The 17544-nt window shown below is 65.4% G+C and overlaps 3 protein-coding genes across 4 annotated transcripts in view; all 3 read right to left on the reverse strand.

The window, feature by feature from the left end:
- Positions 1–5677, reverse strand: part of KCNH4 (potassium voltage-gated channel subfamily H member 4) — a 31941-nt gene extending 26264 nt beyond the window's left edge. The window contains exon 1 of the mRNA XM_043536863.1: positions 5574–5677. Within this exon, the coding sequence (XP_043392798.1) occupies positions 5574–5649 (76 nt within the window). The 5' untranslated portion in view covers positions 5650–5677. The remainder of the gene's footprint in view (positions 1–5573) is intronic.
- A 2520-nt stretch (positions 5678–8197) lies between these two features.
- HCRT (hypocretin neuropeptide precursor) lies at positions 8198–12461 on the reverse strand. 2 transcript variants are annotated; one of them, XM_037886964.2, is made up of 2 exons: positions 10406–10885; positions 8198–8742 (listed from the first exon to the last, which is right to left on the reverse strand). In XM_037886964.2, the coding sequence occupies exons 1-2, from the start codon at positions 10424–10426 to the stop codon at positions 8287–8289; spliced, it is 477 nt and encodes a 158-aa protein (XP_037742892.1). In that variant the 5' UTR covers positions 10427–10885; the 3' UTR covers positions 8198–8286. The 2 variants fall into 2 exon arrangements, with proteins under 2 accessions (XP_037742892.1, XP_037742889.1); XM_037886961.2 differs by lacking the exon at positions 10406–10885 and adding an exon at positions 10892–12461 and having other exon boundaries at positions 8205–8742.
- A 147-nt stretch (positions 12462–12608) lies between these two features.
- Positions 12609–17544, reverse strand: part of LOC102941380 (inactive phospholipase C-like protein 2) — a 31498-nt gene continuing 26562 nt past the window's right edge. Inside the window, exon 6 of the mRNA XM_037886959.2 lies at positions 12609–13851. Within this exon, the coding sequence (XP_037742887.1) occupies positions 13666–13851 (186 nt within the window). The 3' untranslated portion in view covers positions 12609–13665. The remainder of the gene's footprint in view (positions 13852–17544) is intronic.

The raw sequence follows: 17544 nt of genomic DNA on the forward strand, positions 1-17544 counted from the left end.
GAGGACACACTGAGGCCTGAAGCCGAGAGTCTTTCAAAGAGCCTTGCCAGCATCGCATCGCCCTGGAAACGCAAACACAGCATCCCAGGGAGCCTCTCCCAGTGCGTGCCCTGGGCTCCCTGCTCCTCCCCGGGCACGGGCCAGCTCCGCTGTCGCTCTGGGGGCAATGGCCCCACACTCATGCCTCACGTGCGCCCCCATTCCCGCTGCCCCTCCCTTCGCAGTGCTGCCTCCTGCCGACTGACCCATGCACAGCGCCAGCACGGGGCTCCTTCTCCTGGTGGCTCCCCCGGTGCCGCGGCCCGGGACAGCGCACGGAGCTGTTCGCGTACGGCGGGGGAGATGCTGCGGTGTGGCCCTGGTAACACGACGGCCCCCCAGGACTGAGGCTCTGGTGGCTTCTAATGTCTGAGCCCAGCGAGGTGCCCCCAGCTGGCTGGCAAACCAAGTGCCACCCCCCATCGGGGTGACTGGTGAGCAGGTGGTGTCCCGTCCGTCTGGCTGGGACACGAGCCAGGGCTGGCCCTGCCCTCAACCGGCTGAAGGGGAACAAGACCCTCTGCCAGGGCTCAAGGAGCAGAGCCTGTCAGCCCTTCCCACCAGCCCTGGCAGCCCTTGGAGGCAAATCTGCTTCCTCTCCAGAGCGGGTTAACCCTTTCCTGGACCCTGCAGGCAACTTCACTCCCTAGAATAGAGCCCCAGAGTCCTGACTCCAGCCCCCTCCAGAGCCAGGAATAGAACCCAGGAGTCCTGGCTCCTTTCTCCTAACCCCTGTTGCAGCCTCCCCCAGCACTGCTGGGAGCTCAGGTCATGATGCAACCATCTGGTGCGTGTGGCTGTGATGGGGGAACAAAGCCCTGTGGGAGCCAAGTGGGGGTGGGCAGGAGCCGTGTCATTGTCTGAAACATCTGGGCTGCTGGGACTGGTGGCTGCAGGGGAGCCCGGGCGCCCAGCAGGGCGGTAATTGCATGTGCCTTGATCTGTATTGTCTCTGCACACTGGGCAGAGCTGACTGCTGGCTCTCGGCCCCCGGCCTGCCAGCTCCCAGGGCCCACGCCATGGCCACAGCCCGTCCTCGCCGGCACAGCTCTCCCGCTGGAGCTGGGGCCTGGTTAGCGTGGTGCTTAGTACTCAGGGGGCGGCTGTCTGCCATTGCCACACGCCGTGCCAGCAGCTCGCAGACCAGGGATCGGGCTGCCCTTCCTCCAACAGAATCACAGACATTAGGGGTCAGGCCCCAGCCCCTGGGGAGGATCAGCCCTGGCAGACTCCCGGGGCTCTGCCCAGGCCAGTTTTAAGCATCTGCCCCCTCTCTTGGGAGACTCTTCCGCAGGCCAGTGGATCTCCCCATCTCTCATGGGTACCTAAGAACATGCCCTGTCTCAGGTTATTAACTGCGGCTCCAACTGGGGATGGCTCCATTCCAAACGGGCACCATCTCCCCACGTGAGCAAGGGGTTCCCCGAGCGCCGGGGCTGGGATCGGAGCGGGTTGAGGGGGGCTCCTTCGGGCGGATCTGCCATCACCTGGCCCGGGGATTCCGAGCGACTGGCAGAGGAGCCCAGCCTTGCACAGCCAGCAGAAAAGTCCCCAGGCAGCCGTCTCTTCAGCAGAAAAGGGATCTTTGACAAAATGGGAATTTTCACCAAAAAATATCCACTTAATCCAAAAAAACTGGGCAGATTTGTTAAAAAAAAGGAAAACCTGAACCTCGAAGAAGTCCCAGCTTTTGGCAGCTAGAAAACTTCAGGGGGTTCTTTTGACAAAAAACGCAAAATTTCCACAAAAACAAAAATTCATGGTGTCTGTGTATATAATAATGTCTTCTGCAATTTCCACAGTATGCATCCGATAAAGTGAGCTGTAGCTCACGAAAGCTCATGCTCAAATAAATTGGTTAGTCTCTAAGATGCCACAAGTACTCCTTTTCTTTTTGCGAATACAGACTAACACGGCTGTTACTCTGAAAAAAACCCCTGTTTTCAACTCAATTTTCTGCCGGGGAAAATTCAATATTTGCCAGCAGCTGCTCCCTGGGGCTCTGGGGTGAGCGGCAGCCACCCTGCCCGTGAGCAGCTGCAACCCCGGGGGCACATTCTGCACATGCCCTTTCCCAAGCATGCCAGCACCATACGCAGCCCTGGGCTGTTTGCTTCCCTCCTGGCTGCTCCCTGGTACATTCCTCCCCCTGTGGCTGGCCCGGAACGTGCTAACACAAACCGCAGCACAAGCCAAACCAGACAGCCCCCGATGCCAGCCGCCAGGCCGAGACGGGCTAACAAGTCACCTGTGGCTACCGGGAAACCACGCCCAGAGACCCTCTGGGATAAACTGTGCCGAACGCCTGCAGGGCAAGGCAGCCCGAGTGCAGCTGGGTGGAGCCAGGGCACCCGGACACCAGCACTGCCAAGGAGCCAGTGCTGGGCCGTGGGGCGGCACGTCTATATTGCGAGCTGGGGGCTGCTCCTTTTCGGAGCCTTGGGCAACGTTCCCCCCTCCCCTTGGTTGGCATCTGGCTGCTCCTTGGGTTTTCCTTCCTCTAAGGCCTTATGTGTAGCTACTCACCACAGCAACAGGTGGGCCGTGTCCACGCTCACTCTGGGGTGTGGCTACACACGGCAGAGAACGGCCCTGGAGGGGGGAGGCACTGGGGTGGGGGGAGCCCTACCCTGGGGGTTCAGGCACGTAGGATACGCTGCTCGCCTGAGCAGTGCCTGCCTCACAATCTACACTGTTCGCCAGCCCCGAGTCAGCTGGGCGTACGGAGTCTGCGCTCTGACCCTGCCCTAAGGCACGTGCCTGGGGTGAGCTGCAGCGGGGCCAGGCTGGGCTTCGCTTTGTTCCAAATGGACCCCTGTGTGACGAAGTGGGACTGTTCTTAATGTTTCCTCTGAATAGTGTGGGGGTGCCTCAGTTTCCCCTAGGCAGTTCTTAGTATCTAGGTGATGGGATAAGGGTGTATGATCATTGCAGAGCCCTAGAGGGCAGGTGTGTGCAGGGGTCTGGACACAGAGAATGGCCGACACCCTGTTTCCTGGCAACTGATGGCCTGGGCCCTTCCCCCCTGCAACCTGAGAGCTAAAGGGTTGGAGAACAAAGGAATCAGGTGCCCTCCTGGCCCGGGAAAGGGACAAAGCCCAGAGGAGGAGGGGCTGGAGGGAGTTTCAGTTTGGGGCTGGCTGGGACATGGAGTGAAGGGCAGACGGGGTTGTCTGGCTCACTGCCCCCCAAAATGGACCCAGCTGAGGGGTCCTGTTCTCTGCACCTACAAGCTCTGTGTTAGACCATGTTCCTGTCGTCTAATAAACCTCTGTTGTACTGGCTGGCTGAGAGTCATGTCTGACTGCGAAGTTGGGGGGCAGGACCCTCTGGCTTCCCCAGGACCCCGCCTGGGCGGACTCGCTGGGGGAAGCGCACGGAGAGGCAGAGGAGGCTGAAGGCTCCGAGGTCAGACCCAGGAAGGTGGGAGCCGGGTGAGCTGTGTGTCCTGCAGACAGGCTGCTCCCAGAGAGGAGACTTCCCCAGAGTCCTGCCTGGCTTCCTGGGGAGCAGTTCCAGAGCATCGCCCGGGGACTCCGTGACACCTTGACAAAGCCCCGTTCCCCACCCCACGTGGGCCCGGACCAGCGCTGAGCTGTGCGCTTGGAGGCCAATGGTAACTGTCCCTGGTGCTGAGTCTGGGACAACCTGGCAACGCAGAGGAGAGGCACAAAATCCCCCCCGTCCACCAAGACAACGAAAGACCCTGTTTGCGCTCATACAATACATTCTGGTGTACTCCTGAAATCCAGGCCGGGCTCCACTCCGGCCTTCCACAAACGATATTCAGTTTAATCCATACTTATATAATTCTGGACCCCGCTATGGCTCTGGAGTGGGGGGCTGGGAGGGGGGCTCAGTGCTCTAAGCCTCCCTCATTGTCTCCCCAGTGACCCAGGCTCTCTCCTGGGACAGGCCGGTGGCTCACTCCCTGCGCCGGGAAAGGGTTTAATTAGGAAAAGCTGTCAGGGCGGCCCAGGAAATGCTAAATCAGTTTTCATTGAGCTTTCTGGAAGCATTTCAATCGCGATCCTCTTAGGGGAAAATCCCCCCGGTCTGCAACATGGCATTTTATTTACAAAAAGCCACGCTTACTACACCTTTCCTCTGGGGGGGAGCACCTTAAACAGGTGACTTCCAGTGGGGGGGGTTAATCCGAACAGGCCGAGCTCTCTCGGGGCAGGAGCAGACGCGGTCGGCAGACGGTTTTTTGACACTTTCCACCAACGGACAGGTCAGCAGGAAGACGTGAAGATACTTTTCCCTCCTCTGGGCCGCGCACAGATTGTGCACAATGTGGATAGGAGTGAGCGGCACGCTTGGAGAGAGATCCCAGCCCCCGCCCTCGCCGGGGGCCGTTACACCGGTGTCCCCACCTTAGACCTCAGGCAACGAATCTGCCATGGAGTCTGTGATTTTAAGAGACCTCCGTGACCCCGCGAAAATGCCAGTAATTCAGATGTGGGGCTCAGGTTTCAGCCCCGGTGACGGAGCTTGGGCTTGGGCAAAAATAAACCCGCGATTTCTGGTTTGTTGCCTGCATCCCATCCGTGACTTTTCATAAAAATACCTATGCCAAACCCGGAGCCTTCCGGGCCCATCCTGCCCAGGGAGAGCGTCCCTGGTCACCATCACTGCTCCCCCGAGGCGCCGGGGGTGACCAGACACACCAAGCCTTCTCACACCCCAGGTGCCCCTTGGACACAGCCCATTCCCCACAGTGGCAACGGGGAGCAGCGTTATTTGGAAACGACCAGTCATCTTTATAGTGGGGGCCAGAGGGGGTGCTGAGATAGGCTGGGGGTAACACAGGGGGCCTGGCTGGGCTGGGGGGGCAGCCCCCATGAGCTGGGGATCCTTGAGCAGTCTCCCAGAAGCAGCAGGAAGGGGACATGCCCGGCAGCTCCCTGGATCCCGGGGCACTAATGAAGTCACCCCCTCCCCAACCCCCCTGGGTCTGCGGGGACCCAGTGCAGGCACACACAGGGCCCCACTTTCGCAGGTCCCGGGGCGGGGGCGGGTTATTGCACTTGGCTCAACAATAGAAGACCAGTCCCCAGCCTGAGGGTTGTGGGGGGCTCTGTGGTCTGCGTGGCCAGGGATCCCTGCTACTGACCCCACCCCCCAGCTGCAGAAGGGGGTCATGCAGGGCAGCTGGCTGGGGCTGAGGTCACGGATCCCTGATATCGATACCTCCCCCCCTACACACCCCAGATGCAGTTTTGCTACTACCCAGAACCTGGGGGGGGAGAGAAAAAGCTGCGGGGGGGGGGGGGAGATGGCAGCTTGCTCCGGAGGGAACCCGGCCCCAGAGGAGGGGTCCCCTCTAAGCCCGGCCCAGAGAGTCCAACCCTATTGTCCAGTAGGACCACAGCCCTGCCCAGCCCTGGGGCGCAGAGGGGGGCCCCCCCCAGCTGCTGCCCGGCCCTGGGGCGCAGGCGGGGTCCCCCACAGCCCTGCCCGGCCCTGGGGCGCAGAGGGGGGCCCCCCCAGCCCTGCCCAGGGCCCCCCCGGCTGCGCCCGGCGAGACTCACGGGTGCCATCGAAGCGCGTGGCGATGGTGTCCAGGAAGGTGTTCTGCGGGGCCAGCAACCCCTTCATCACCGGCATGGCCCCGCCGCTCCCCGGCCCGGCCCGCGGGCTGCCAGCTCGGGCAGCGGGCTCCGGCGGCAGGTGCAGCCCCCGCGCCGCCCCGCTCCGCCCCGCGCTAATCCCGGCCGGCTCTCGGCGCGGCCCCGCCCCGGGGGACCCTGCAGGCGGCAGCCGTGCGGGGGGGGACCTGAGCCAGGGATGGGCCGGGAGGGGGGGCCCTGCACCCAGGGACCTTCCGGGGGGGGGCGGGACTCTGCACCTATAGATATGGGGGGAGAGGGAACCCTGAGCCCAGGGACCTGCTGGGGGGGGGACACCCCGCACCCATGGACAGTGCTGAGGGGGGAAGGATTCTGCACCCAGGGACTGTGCACGTGGGAGGGGGGGACCCTGACAGTGTGGGGGGGGGGGGAAGGGCTCTGCACCCAGGGACCATGGGGGAGGGGGGACCCTGACAGTGCGGGGGGGGAAGGGCTCTGTACCCAGGGACCTTCCCAGGGGGGGACCCTGCACCTATAAACATGGGGGGAGGGGGGACCCCGCACCCATGGACAGTGCTGAAGGGGGAAGGGTTCTGCACCCAGGGACTGTGCAGGTGGGAGGGGAGACTTGACAGTGCGGGGGGGGGAAAGGGCTCTGCACCCAGGGACCTTCCGGGGGGGAGACCCTGCACCTATAAACGTGGGGGGAGGGGGGACCCTGCACCCAGGGATAGTCCGGGAGCAGAGGGAACCCTGAGCCCAGGGACCTGCTGGGGGGGACCCTGCACCCATGGACAGTGCTGAAGGGGGAAGGGTTCTGCACCCAGGGATTGTGCAGGTGGGAGGGGGGACCCTGACAGTGCGGGGGGGGGGAAGGGCTCTGCACCCAGGGACCGTGGGGGGAGGCTCTGGGGTTGCTGCCCCACCCTGAAGCAGGTTTCCCTTCCCACTGCCCTGGCTGAGCTCACATCAGTTCGGAGCAGAGTGGGGCCCAAGAGGGGCTGAGCGCCCTGCCCCTCGGTGCATCCCCGGGGCTGACACTGCAGCGCGTTGGCTGGTGGTGCTGAAATCTCGGCTCCGTGCCAGGGCTCCCTGCCAGCTCCAGGTGCCACAGCCTGGGCAGGGAGGCCGTGGGGAGGCCCAGGGCTCACGCTGCTTTCGTTGACCCTCAGAGAGTGGTTCCAGCAGTGCAGCCCTGTGGGGACGCTCAGGGCGGCTCAGCCTGGCCTGCCAAGCAGAGACCGGCCGCGCCAGCCTTAGGTGGAGCGGGTGGCTGGGTACAGCCTGGTCCTTGGAGAACTCGCTGGCCTCCCGCCCTGGCCTCGCGTCTCCACAGGGAGTTCCAGGGGGAGCAATAAAGGGGCTCCCAAAGGATCCCAGCGCAGACTCCTCTTGCCCCCCTGCAATGCCCGTGTCTCCTCCCCTGCCCAGCTCCGTGACCGTAGCCCTCTGCAGCATGGGGTGACCCTCATAGGCAGCCCCCAGCCCCGCTGAGAAATTTTGCCCTGTGACCCAAAGATTGGGCGGTGGCCAGGGGAGGAGCGTAGGGTTTCCCATCAAACCTTGAACCCAGTGAGGGCAGGGGCCAGCGGTGCCGTGGCCCAGGAAGGGGTCAGAGCGGAGGGCCCTGGGGTGGGTGTGGGAATGGGAGTCTGGCTGCAGTGGGATGTCCTAGAGGAAGGCTGGCCCAGCGGGCAGGGCAGGAGCCCGGGAAACCCAGGTTTGAGTTCTTGCTCTGCCACACTCCCGTGGGCGCTGGGGCCACTCACGTCATGGCCCTGTTCCTCAGCTCCCAGCGGTGCAAGGGAGCCTGAGTCCTGCCCTGCGCCGGGTGGATGGGGCAGGGCTCAGCTCCGGCAGGGCTGGGGCTGGCTCAGCACCATGGGGACGAGGGGGGCTGGGAACCCAGCAGCAACCCAGCGCAGCGAGGCCGGTTTATTTTCCAACACTGCCCTCTGGCTGCCAGCGCTGCCCAGCCCCTGTGCTGGGGGCGGGGCGGGGGGGGGGAGCCGTTCAGACACGGAGCAATAGATTTGAGCATCTGCTGCATAAATTGGATGCTGCGAGCCGCGGACCACCAGCCCGGGAAGCGCCCCCCAGCCACACGCCCTGCTGCCGGCTAGCGGGAGAACAGCCCCCTGGGTGCTCCTCTGGGCTCAGGCCTAAGCCGTCCCAGCCAGGCCCGTGCAGCCAGCTCACCCGCTCCCAGGCCGGCCTGGCCTTGCCCAGCGTTCGGCCTGCGGGCCAAGGGGGCGGTTCCCAGGTGCGCAGCTCGTTGGCAAACCTGCTCCTAGGCTCCTTCGGTCTTTCTCGAGAGACCCTCCCCTTAGCCACGGGCTCCCGGGGCAGGGAAGGCAGCCGGGGGAGCTGCCATGTTCCTCACCCCACTCAGCGTGGCCCCAGCACCTCCTCCCTTCTGCTCCAGCCCAGGGCCACCAGGCCCCTCACACCCACATAACGGCAGCTGGCTGCTGGATTCTCTGGCCGGATCCCCGGGTACCCCATCTCTCCCCCCTAGCCACGGTGTTCCTGGGAGACAACATGCCAGGCAGACAGCTGGGAGCATCAGGCTGGCTTTATTTGTAAACGGCCCGTGGTGCCCGCAGTCATTAAAAGAGTCGCCGCGGTTCCTCCCCCGCCCCCCCCCCCCCGGGCAGCGGCTCCCCCGGCCATTTCAGGAAAAGCTCCCTGCAGCCCCCCCGCACTGGCCCTTGGCCGAGTCCTTGCCCAGCTGGCCCAGGCACTCCCTGGTGTTGGTGGGGTCAGACTTGGTGGCACACGTGGCTGGAGGCAGCAGGGTGTCGGGGCCGGAGGGGCCGGGGGAGGCGGCCCGGCAGGCCGGGGCTGGCTGCTCTGGCGCCAGCTCCGCCCGCTTGCCCATGGTGAGGATGCCGGCGGCGTGCTTGCCCGGGCCGTGCAGCAGGTCGTAGAGCTGGCTCTGGAAGGCCCGCGAGCCGCTCTTCCTCTTGCCCATGGTGAGGATGCCGGCGGCGTGCTTGCCCAGGCCGTGCAGCAGGTCGTAGACGCGGCATGGGCAGGTCTTCTGGCGGCAGCAGGCGGGCACGCTCTGCCGGGCCGCAGCCAGCGAGCAGAGCAGTGCCAGGAGCAGGAGGCAGGAGGGCCTGTGGAGCTGCAGGCGCAAGAGGCAGGCATTAGCGCAGGGACAGGCTGGCACTGATGGGGTTAAACCCAGAGACACCCCAGCCCCCCTCTGCAGATCTCAGAGCCAAAGCTGCAAAGAAGCTGGTTCCCCCACAAAAGGAGCCACCAGGTGGGCTCAGCCCAGGGGCCCATCTAGCCTGGCATCCTGCTCTGACAGCCCCAGCAAGACGCCCTGCAGTACCGGGCTGCCCAGCTCCGGGAACCCTGCCCCTGACCCCACTAGCGACAGGTTGGTTGGTGCCCAGCGACCAGCTTGTCCCAGCCCGTGGGGGGCCCCCAACAAGCTGTCCCAGCCCACCCCCCACACCTCGCAGGCCCATCCACACCCTCTCCCAGCAAACCCCACGTGGGCGCCACCTTGCTCCCCTGCCCCACTGTGAACCCTCAACAAACGCTTCCCCTAAAAGACCCAGCATGCCCCACTCTCCCATAGCCATCCCCCGGCTTCTCAGCTGCACTAGCTGGGCTGCATGATCCTCCCATGGCAGGACTAGAACCCAGGAGTCCTGAGCCCCTGCCCCTAACCACTAGCCCCCACTGCCCTCCCAAAGCCAGGACTAGAACCCAGGAGTCCGGCCTGTCATATGCCCTTTGCACAGGCCCTAGCAACCTGCTCCAAAATCCAAGACAAAGAGACCAGACACACACAGTCCCCTGCCCCTCACCCCATGGCAACACTGCAGCCCCCGCCCCTTTCCATGTGGGAGAAGCAGCCGCGGCGGCTGCAATTAGCGCTAATTGGCCCCGTGGCTGGCAGAGGGTGCGTCATGGAGACCAAGCTGCCCCTGGGGAGCCCTCCGGGGTGAGGCAGAGACTGGTGCAGGTGGGAGGCTCACCCCATTTCGTGCATGGCCGGCGGGGTCAGGCTCCAGCTGCTGCAGGCGCTGGGCAGGGTCGGGAAGGGGTTAAATAGAACAGCTGCCGGGTCTCCCTTTAACGCTGAGTGGGGCTCGGTTCTGCAACACCCAGCGCTCAGCGAGGTCACAGTGTCCCCGTGCAACGCACGTGCATCGCACCGCGGGGCTGAGTGGGGAGCGGTTCACACAGCGGACGCAAGGCCACAGTTGAAAGGCCAGGGTGGCTTGGGCCACAGGTGCCAGGCGGGGCAGACCCAGGCCCAGCGTGTAGCCCTAGGAGGTGGTTTCACCTCGCTTGCCCAAGCAGGTCTTTGCCTCCCCAACGTCCTACGTGGCCCAGCAGGCCGGCTCCAGGGCTCGTGTGGCAGGGGAGGGGGCATCCCGAGGGGCTCTGGGACCCCTCTGGGATCAGGAGAGACACTGGGAACCGACACAGCAGACACCATTTGCACCCCGGCCTGCGTCCCCCGAGGGCAGGACGGGCTGGGCTCCTCCCCAGAGCTGCCCGCCAGGGGGGCGCACGGGGCGGGGAGCCATGGAGACATGCCAGCCCTTGGAGCTGCGGCTCACAGGGTTTCCCCAGCGAATGCGGCAGGGAAGTGTGAACCTCCCGGGTTCAAGGCCCCCATCGCGCCACCCCCTGGTCACCGTGCTCCCCCTCGTGCTGCACGCCTGCCCCTTCCCCAACCGTGCCCTTCCTGGGGCGAGCCCTCCCTGCACTACGGCCGCTCTTCTGCCCAGCCCAGCCCTGGGGGCCAGGCCCTGGCGCCGTACCTTGCCGTTGGGCGTCTCCATGGGTCCGAGGTGTCTGCGAGGGCCTGAGCGCAGCTATGGCATGGCCCGGTGAGGCGCAGCGATGCCCTGAGCTGCTCTCCCTGGCAGTCCAGGGTTTTATAGGGCCGGGCTGCCCCACAGCTCATTCCCTGCCCTCCCCAGCGCCCGCACACTGGTGCTGCCAAAAATAGCCCCTGGCAGCTGCGGGGCCGGGGCTGCAGGACGGGCCAGGCTCTGGGAGACACGCGCCCATTGTTCCCCGTTGCTTGGAGACCGGCGAGGCCCGTTCCCTCATTTGTGGCTCCCCATTATGCGGCGGCCGGAGCCGAGTGGCTGGTGGTCGTGCTGGATGGAGACAGGCCGTGTAGCCCGGTGCTAATGAGCCCATAACTTCCTAAGGAATCCGCCAGCCCGCCCGGCACAAAGCTGCCGGAAGGTCAGCGGCAGGGAGGGGAGGGGGGGACGGGGCCCCATTAGGCTAATTACCTTGCCCCAACAAAGGGCGCCCGGCAGCCGAGCCGCGTCCGTCCCTGCCGAGTCAGAGGCGCTGGCGTGGCCGCACATGTCCGTGGCACGGTGCACCTCCGAGCCCCCGGAGCGCCAGGCCCTGCAGGCAGAGACCGCGGGGGGACACTGGAATATCTGTTGTCGTGGGGGCGCTGGTGATGGAAACCCCAGATTTGGGTTATTACTTCTCCAAGCCAGGGGCAGCACCGCCATTGCCAGCACCACTGCCCACCCCCGATTTCCAGCCCCAAAGGCCCCTGCTCAGCCCTGGGGCCCTGTCATTCCTCACCCTGCCTGTGGGTCAGGCCCCGTGGCCTGGGAGAGGGCGTCTGGGGTCCATCAGACTCCCCCAGCTGGATTTCGACAGCCACAGCTCAGCACAAGAACCACCGCGTGGCAACGCCCGGGCCGGCATCTGTGCCCAGCCGTGGGCACCTCGCTGCAAGCTGGATCGCGCTTGGGGAGCGGTGGGGGGGTGCCCCCGGGGACAGGCTCTATCCCCCCGCTCCAGGAGTCCCCGCTGCATCCAGACAGGCCATGGCAGGGTGGGGGCTCCCCACGGCTCCTGCCTCAGCCAGGAGGGGAACGAGGGGGACATGAGGCCCCCTCTGCATCCACCACTTGCAGAACGGCCCCGTGGCCACAGCTCAGCGGCGAAACGTCCTGTTTCCACGCACTGCCAGGCACCCTCCCCAGGGAGCTGGCCCAGCCGCTTTCCAGGGCTGGGGGGGGTGACCTCCATCCCACCCCTCAGGCCAGCTGGGCCCCGGCTATCGACAGCACCCCAGGCCACATGGGCCCACAGGAGCCACCCAGCGCTGGTGGAAGCAATGTCCTTGGTGGGGCCAGGCCCTCCCCTGGCCTGGCACCAGCTAACGGCAGGAAGACCAGCGCGGGACGCACCTGCAGGGACACACCTGCTTCCACTAGCCCTGAGCTGGCCCCCTCAGGTGGGGCTGCAGGGGGCTTTGGCCGGAGGTGTCCGGCTAAGATGGGGCTGTCGCAGTGGTGGGGTGTGTCTGCATGGGGGGGCACGGCTGTCCGTGCAGCACACAGGGGCCCTAGCTTGAGGCTGGCATGGTGAGAAATGAGCCCTGACGGACCGTGCCCTGCAGAGGATTGGGCAGGGGGCAGAGACATCCCCTGTGGGTCAATGACCCAGAGCCACCCCATCACCCCTGTGGGAACTGGGGAGAGGCTGGGAGGACAGGGTCTCAGCCCCAGGGCACCAAGGGCAGGAGATGAGTGGGCAAATGACTGGGGGGTGGGGGGGGGGGGGCACCTGGCCCTGCGGCTACTCTGACCTGGCCGGAGAGCGGGGCCGGGAGCCCAGGCCGGCCCAGAGTCACAGCAGCGAATGGCTGCACCTCCGGCTGCTCCTTCCCTGGGCCTGGTGTCCTGACCCAGCCGCTGCCTCCTTCCTGGGCCCCTTCAGGACATCGCGGTCACCATGCAAGCAGCCAGTGTCCCCCCTGCAGCAGGAAAACCCCTGGGGCTGGGGCCACTGCAATCCTGGGGGGCGGGGGGCATGTACAGCCTGTTCCCCAGGTCTGCCCCATGCCGGGCCCAGCATGGCTCCTGGCTGCCCCGTGACCCATTGGAGCTGAGCTCCCCCAGACCCACACATGGCTGACCCCACCCTGCCTCTGGCCCTCCCTGCCTCACAGCCCCACAGACAGAAACAGCAGCCGTGGCACCAGCTTGGGGTTTGCTCTTTATAACGCTGCAGCTCTGACCCTGCTCTGAACGCCCGGGGGGGCTGCTCCCAGCTTCTGCTGCCTGTCTGGAGACCCCGCCCGGCTCAGTGCTGGTTTCTCGGGCTCCCGCTGGGCCGGGCAGCCCCCTATTGCTCTGGGTCTCCACCCTGCCGCCCGATTCACCCCAGCAGGAACCCTTGTAATCGCGCCTGACCCCCTGGGGCAGTTCCCTGCCCAGCCCCACGGCCAGGCCCCTGCTCCAGGCTGCGCTCACCAGCTCCGCCCTGGGCCCTGACCCCCAGGTGGGGCTGGGGAGGCAGCCCATGAGCCAGGGCACGGTTGTCGGCTGCCTGGCCCCTGAGCCCCGTCCAGGAATGTTCTCTATGGCAGATGGGCCAGAGGAGGGCGGGGGCTGGGAAAAGCAGGAACCTTCATGGCCCCTCCCAGCCCCACGGCAGCTCAGCGGCTTTGGGCCAAGGATGGAGGCTCAAGGCTGAGCCCAGAGCAGGCAAAGAGCCCAGCTCTGAGCCGGGACCCTCGGGGTTTGGCAGGCCGGTGGCGAGACAGAGCAGACGTGAGCCCCGCTCGGTGCCCAGAGAGCCCCTCTCTGAGACCCCCATGTCTGCAGGCTGGGTGCCAGGGGGTCCGGTGACCGCATCTCTAACGCGCTGGCATAACCCCGCAGTGCAGACGCAGCCGATGCCCTCCAAAGGGGGGTTCCATCGTGGGGCGAACACCAACTGCCCACGTGACGGTACCCCCCGGCTGCAGCTGCACCGGTGGGGGGAGGGCGGCCCAGCTGCGGCCGGGGGGGTACTGTCACGTGGGCAGTTGGTGTGAGTGCTAACTCTGCCCCCACCCGAATCAACCCGTCTGGATCGCCCCGGGACGGCCCGGGCAGCCCCCACCCCGCCGACAGCCGGGCTCCTGTCTTCCACGCGCACGGTCAAAGGCCTGGGAGTTCTGGGCGGGGCCGGTGCCCGTACAATCCTGGGTCCGTGGCAGGAGCGCTGGGGGCCCCGGGCTCAGTCCTGGCCCCCATGCCCTGCCCCGCGGTCAGCAGGACCCGGTGTCGCTGCCTGCTTCTGTCTCGGAGATGGGCTCCAGCGGGGTCCGGGCCCGGGTGAGGTCGGGGGAGGCAGAGCCATTCCTGCCGATGCCACACGACTGCCCCGCGTTGTGGATCTGCCACAGATTGTCCAGAGCTTCCGCCTTGGCCTGCTTCAGGAGATCTGCCTGGCCCTGCAGCGGGGAAAGGCCACCGGTCAGGGGGCGTGTGGGACCCCAGCAGTACAGCACCCAATGGGCACCCCCCACCCACGGGGCCTGGCTCCTTCGAGGTCTCCGTGCTCTGGGGGAGCAGCCTGGACCCTGGGCTGCGGGGGGGGGATGGGGGGGGGCTGACGTACGACACGCAGAGACCCTAACCCAGCCGAGCCAGCTCCCCTCTCCAGGAGAGTCACTGCCCCCTAAAGCACAACCCCCCCGCGACATGAGACGAGCTGCGTCCCCCCGCCCCAGCCCTGCCCGGAGCCTCGGGGGCTAGAAGGGAGCCGCGTGATCCTCTCGTCTGACCTCCTGCACAGACCCTGGCCCCCGGCTGAGTCCCTGATGCCTCGGCTCACAGGTCAGCCACGCGACAGCAAGCCCCCCCTTTCACATCCGCCTCACAGCCAGCTCCAGCCATTCGGGTCAGCACAGGCTGGAATCCCACCCACCGGGGCCTCTGTGGGGTGAACGGGGGGCAGGGGGATCTCAGCCCAGCCCCCGGTGGGACAAGGCTCCACCCCACAAGTGGCACCGAGAGCGGACGATAAATGCGGAGATCTACCTGTGCAGGCCCAATCCTGCTGCGGGCCCAGCAAGCTCAGTTCCCAGGGGCCCTGAGAGGAGCGGACACACCCTACAGCTGGCAGGACATGGTCCTTAAGGGATCACGGCGACGCCGTCCCCCCGCCCCCCATCGCTCCGGGTCGAGGTGCGTTTACATGGCACGTGGGGGGGCCCTGCTATCCGGCGCCAGCAGAGCCTGGGGCTGGGGGTCGCCTGCCCAACCCGGCTGTGACAATGTGACGCAGCAGGGAGGGGGGAGTGTTGACCTGGGAATGTGCCCTGGGGATGGGAGACCTGAGAGCCTGGCACCTGAGCCAGGAGCGGGAGGGGGAGGTAACACCTCTGCCCAGGAATGTGGACGGAGGCTGCAGCAGGGAGCCTGCTGGGTGGGTTTAGTTTCAGTTTGGGGCTGGGTGGAGGAACACAGGGAACCCCAGGGCTGGGGTCTAAGCTCCCTGCTCCCCCAGAAGGACTTCACTGAGGGGTCCTGGGTGTACCCAGAAGCTCTGTTTTGGACTGTGTTCCTGTTGTCCAATAAACCTTCTGTTTTACTGGCTGGCTGAGAGTCTCAGTGAATCCCAGGAAGAGGGGTGCAGGGCCTGGACTCCCCCACACTCCGTGACACCGGCACATACAGGGCCCCAGCCACACCCGGCCCCCTTTGCCGCTCACTAGCCCCTATGGACTACTGCTCTGGTGCCACCTGGAGTCCACTCTGCGCCTCCCGCGGCCAAGCCCCAGCTGGCTCCCTGGGCAGGCAGCGGCCAGCAGGAGGCAGCGTTTACATGCCCAGCGGCGGTGGGGTGTCGTGGGGGGGGGGGGAGGGAAGCGGCTCCGGGCAGCGGCACCAGACCAGCCCGACGTGCGCCTGTCCCCACAGAGCCCCTGTCCGGGCAGGGACGGGGAGCCCCGAGAACCAGCCAGGACGCAGAGCCCGGCCATCGGCACGGTGCTGGGAACCCCCCGCCGTGAGCTGGGGCCGAACCCGCAACCCCGGGCGCACAGCGCCCGAGCCAGGGGAGCAGCTCCCTTCGCTGGCGGCAGCAGCGGGCTGTTCTCCTCTCTGCGGGCAGCCGCGGGCACCACACTCACCGCAGACGTGGCCCCTCCAGCATCCCACCCGCGTGCCCGGGGCACGGGAACACTTCGTACAGCGGGGGGAGGGGGGGCTGAGAGCCATTGAACCAAACTCAACCCTGCACATGATGGAAACCACGTCAAGCCAGGGGGTGCAGCAGCCCCCCCAGTTCCGGCCCCTACGCCTGTGTGGCACTGCCCCCTACTCTCCCCAGCTCAGCACCATAGGGCCCCCTTAGCCATCGCCCAGCTCCGAGGGACGCTCGCTCCCCAAGACGGCCTGTGCCCCACACAGCCCCTAGATGGCAGCACGGGATCACCGTACAGCACCTTGATCCAACCTGCCCCTGACGGTCCCACGGGAGCCGGGCCCGGGTCTCCCCAGGGCCCACCCCACGCCCAGAACAATGGGGCCCTGATCCAGGCCCAGGCAGGGCAGAGCCCAGTCCAGGGGGCACAGAGCTCTCCTCACTTGTGTGTGCCCCATGGCACCCCCCTGCACAGCCCAGCAGGGACCATGTGAGCCAAACTGTGGCAGCCAGGCCTGCGGGGGAGGCCAGGATGCCGGGGTTCGCCTCACCCCCCAAGAACAGCTCAGGGGATCCTTGTGTGACGAAGTGGGACTGTTCTTAATGTTTCCTCTGAATCGTGTGGGGGTGCCTCAGTTTCCCCCAGGCAGTTCTTAAGTATCTAGGTGGTGGGGTAAGGGTGTATGATCGTTGCAGAGCCCTAGAGGGCAGGTGTGTGCAGGGGTCTGGACACAGAGAATGGCCGACACCCTGTTTCCTGGCAACTGATGGCCTGGGCCCTTCCCCCCTGCAAGGTGAGAGCTAAAGGGTTGGAGAACAAAGGAACCAGGTGACCTCCTGGCCCAGGAAAGGAACAAAGCCCAGAGGAGGTGGGGCTGGAGGGTGAGTCAGTTTGGGGCTGGCTGGGACATGGAGTGAAGTGCAGACGTGGTTGTCTGGCTCACTGCCCCCCCAGAATGGACCCAGCTGAGGGGTCCTGTTCTCTGCACCTACAAGCTCTGTGTTAGACCATGTTCCTGTCGTCTAATAAACCTCTGTTTTACTGACTGGCTGAGAGTCATGTCTGACTGCGGAGTTGGGGGGCAAGACCCTCTGGCTTCCCCAGGACCCTGCCTGAGTGGATTCGCTGTGGGAAGCACACGGAGGGGCAGAGGAGGCTGAATGCTCCGAGGTCAGACCCAGGAAGGTGGAAGCCGGGTGAGCTGTGTGTCCTGCAGACAGGCTGCTCCCAGAGAGGAGACTTCCCCAGAGTCCTGCCTGGCTTCACGGGGAGCAGTTCCAGAGCATCGCCCAGGGACTCCGTGACAACTGGTGGCAACGGTGGGATGTACTGCACCCCACGGATGGCGCATCCTGAAGTAAGTGACTGGGGAGCAGTAAAACGAAGGGGGATTGACGAGGACCAGGAGTGCTGAAGGCTCAGAGAGGAGCGTTTTCGGGGGGCGGTTAACTCCTGGGAGTGTGTGACCAGCGAGAAGGACTGTGCAGTAATGGGGTCCCCTTGGGGACTGCGGTGAGCAGTCTCAGGGGCGGAGGAGCCTGCGGCTTGGCCCTGGGAGAGAGAAGGACTTTCGCAATAACAGGGTTCCCCGGGGGATTGCAGCGAGCGGTCCCAGGGGCAGAGGAGTCTACAGCTCGACCCTGGCAAAGAGGAGGTGACCTCGAGAAGGACTGGCACACTAGGGGTTCTCCCTGGAAACCGTGGGGAGCTGAGAGCACACGGGCCTGTGAGTCCACAACAACTTGGGAAGAGCGGAGTGATGGCCTGTCACCCTGTCACCGTCTCCTTAAGAAGGACATTGTAACCCTGTGCAGAAAGAGAGGGTTGAGCATTGGAAAGTTCACCAAGGCACAGTTCATCGTGCAGCTGGAGGAGGATGACCGCTCTAGGAACAGATTCCTGACCCAAATGGGGCTATCGCAGGATCTGGGAGCAGCTGGAGTAGTAGCCAGGCATCGCCAAGACTCCTGTCCCCGATCAGACGAGGGTCTTCAC

The sequence above is a fragment of the Chelonia mydas genome, chromosome 27 (assembly GCF_015237465.2).
Source record: "Chelonia mydas isolate rCheMyd1 chromosome 27, rCheMyd1.pri.v2, whole genome shotgun sequence".
Classification (NCBI taxonomy): Eukaryota; Metazoa; Chordata; order Testudines; family Cheloniidae; genus Chelonia; species Chelonia mydas.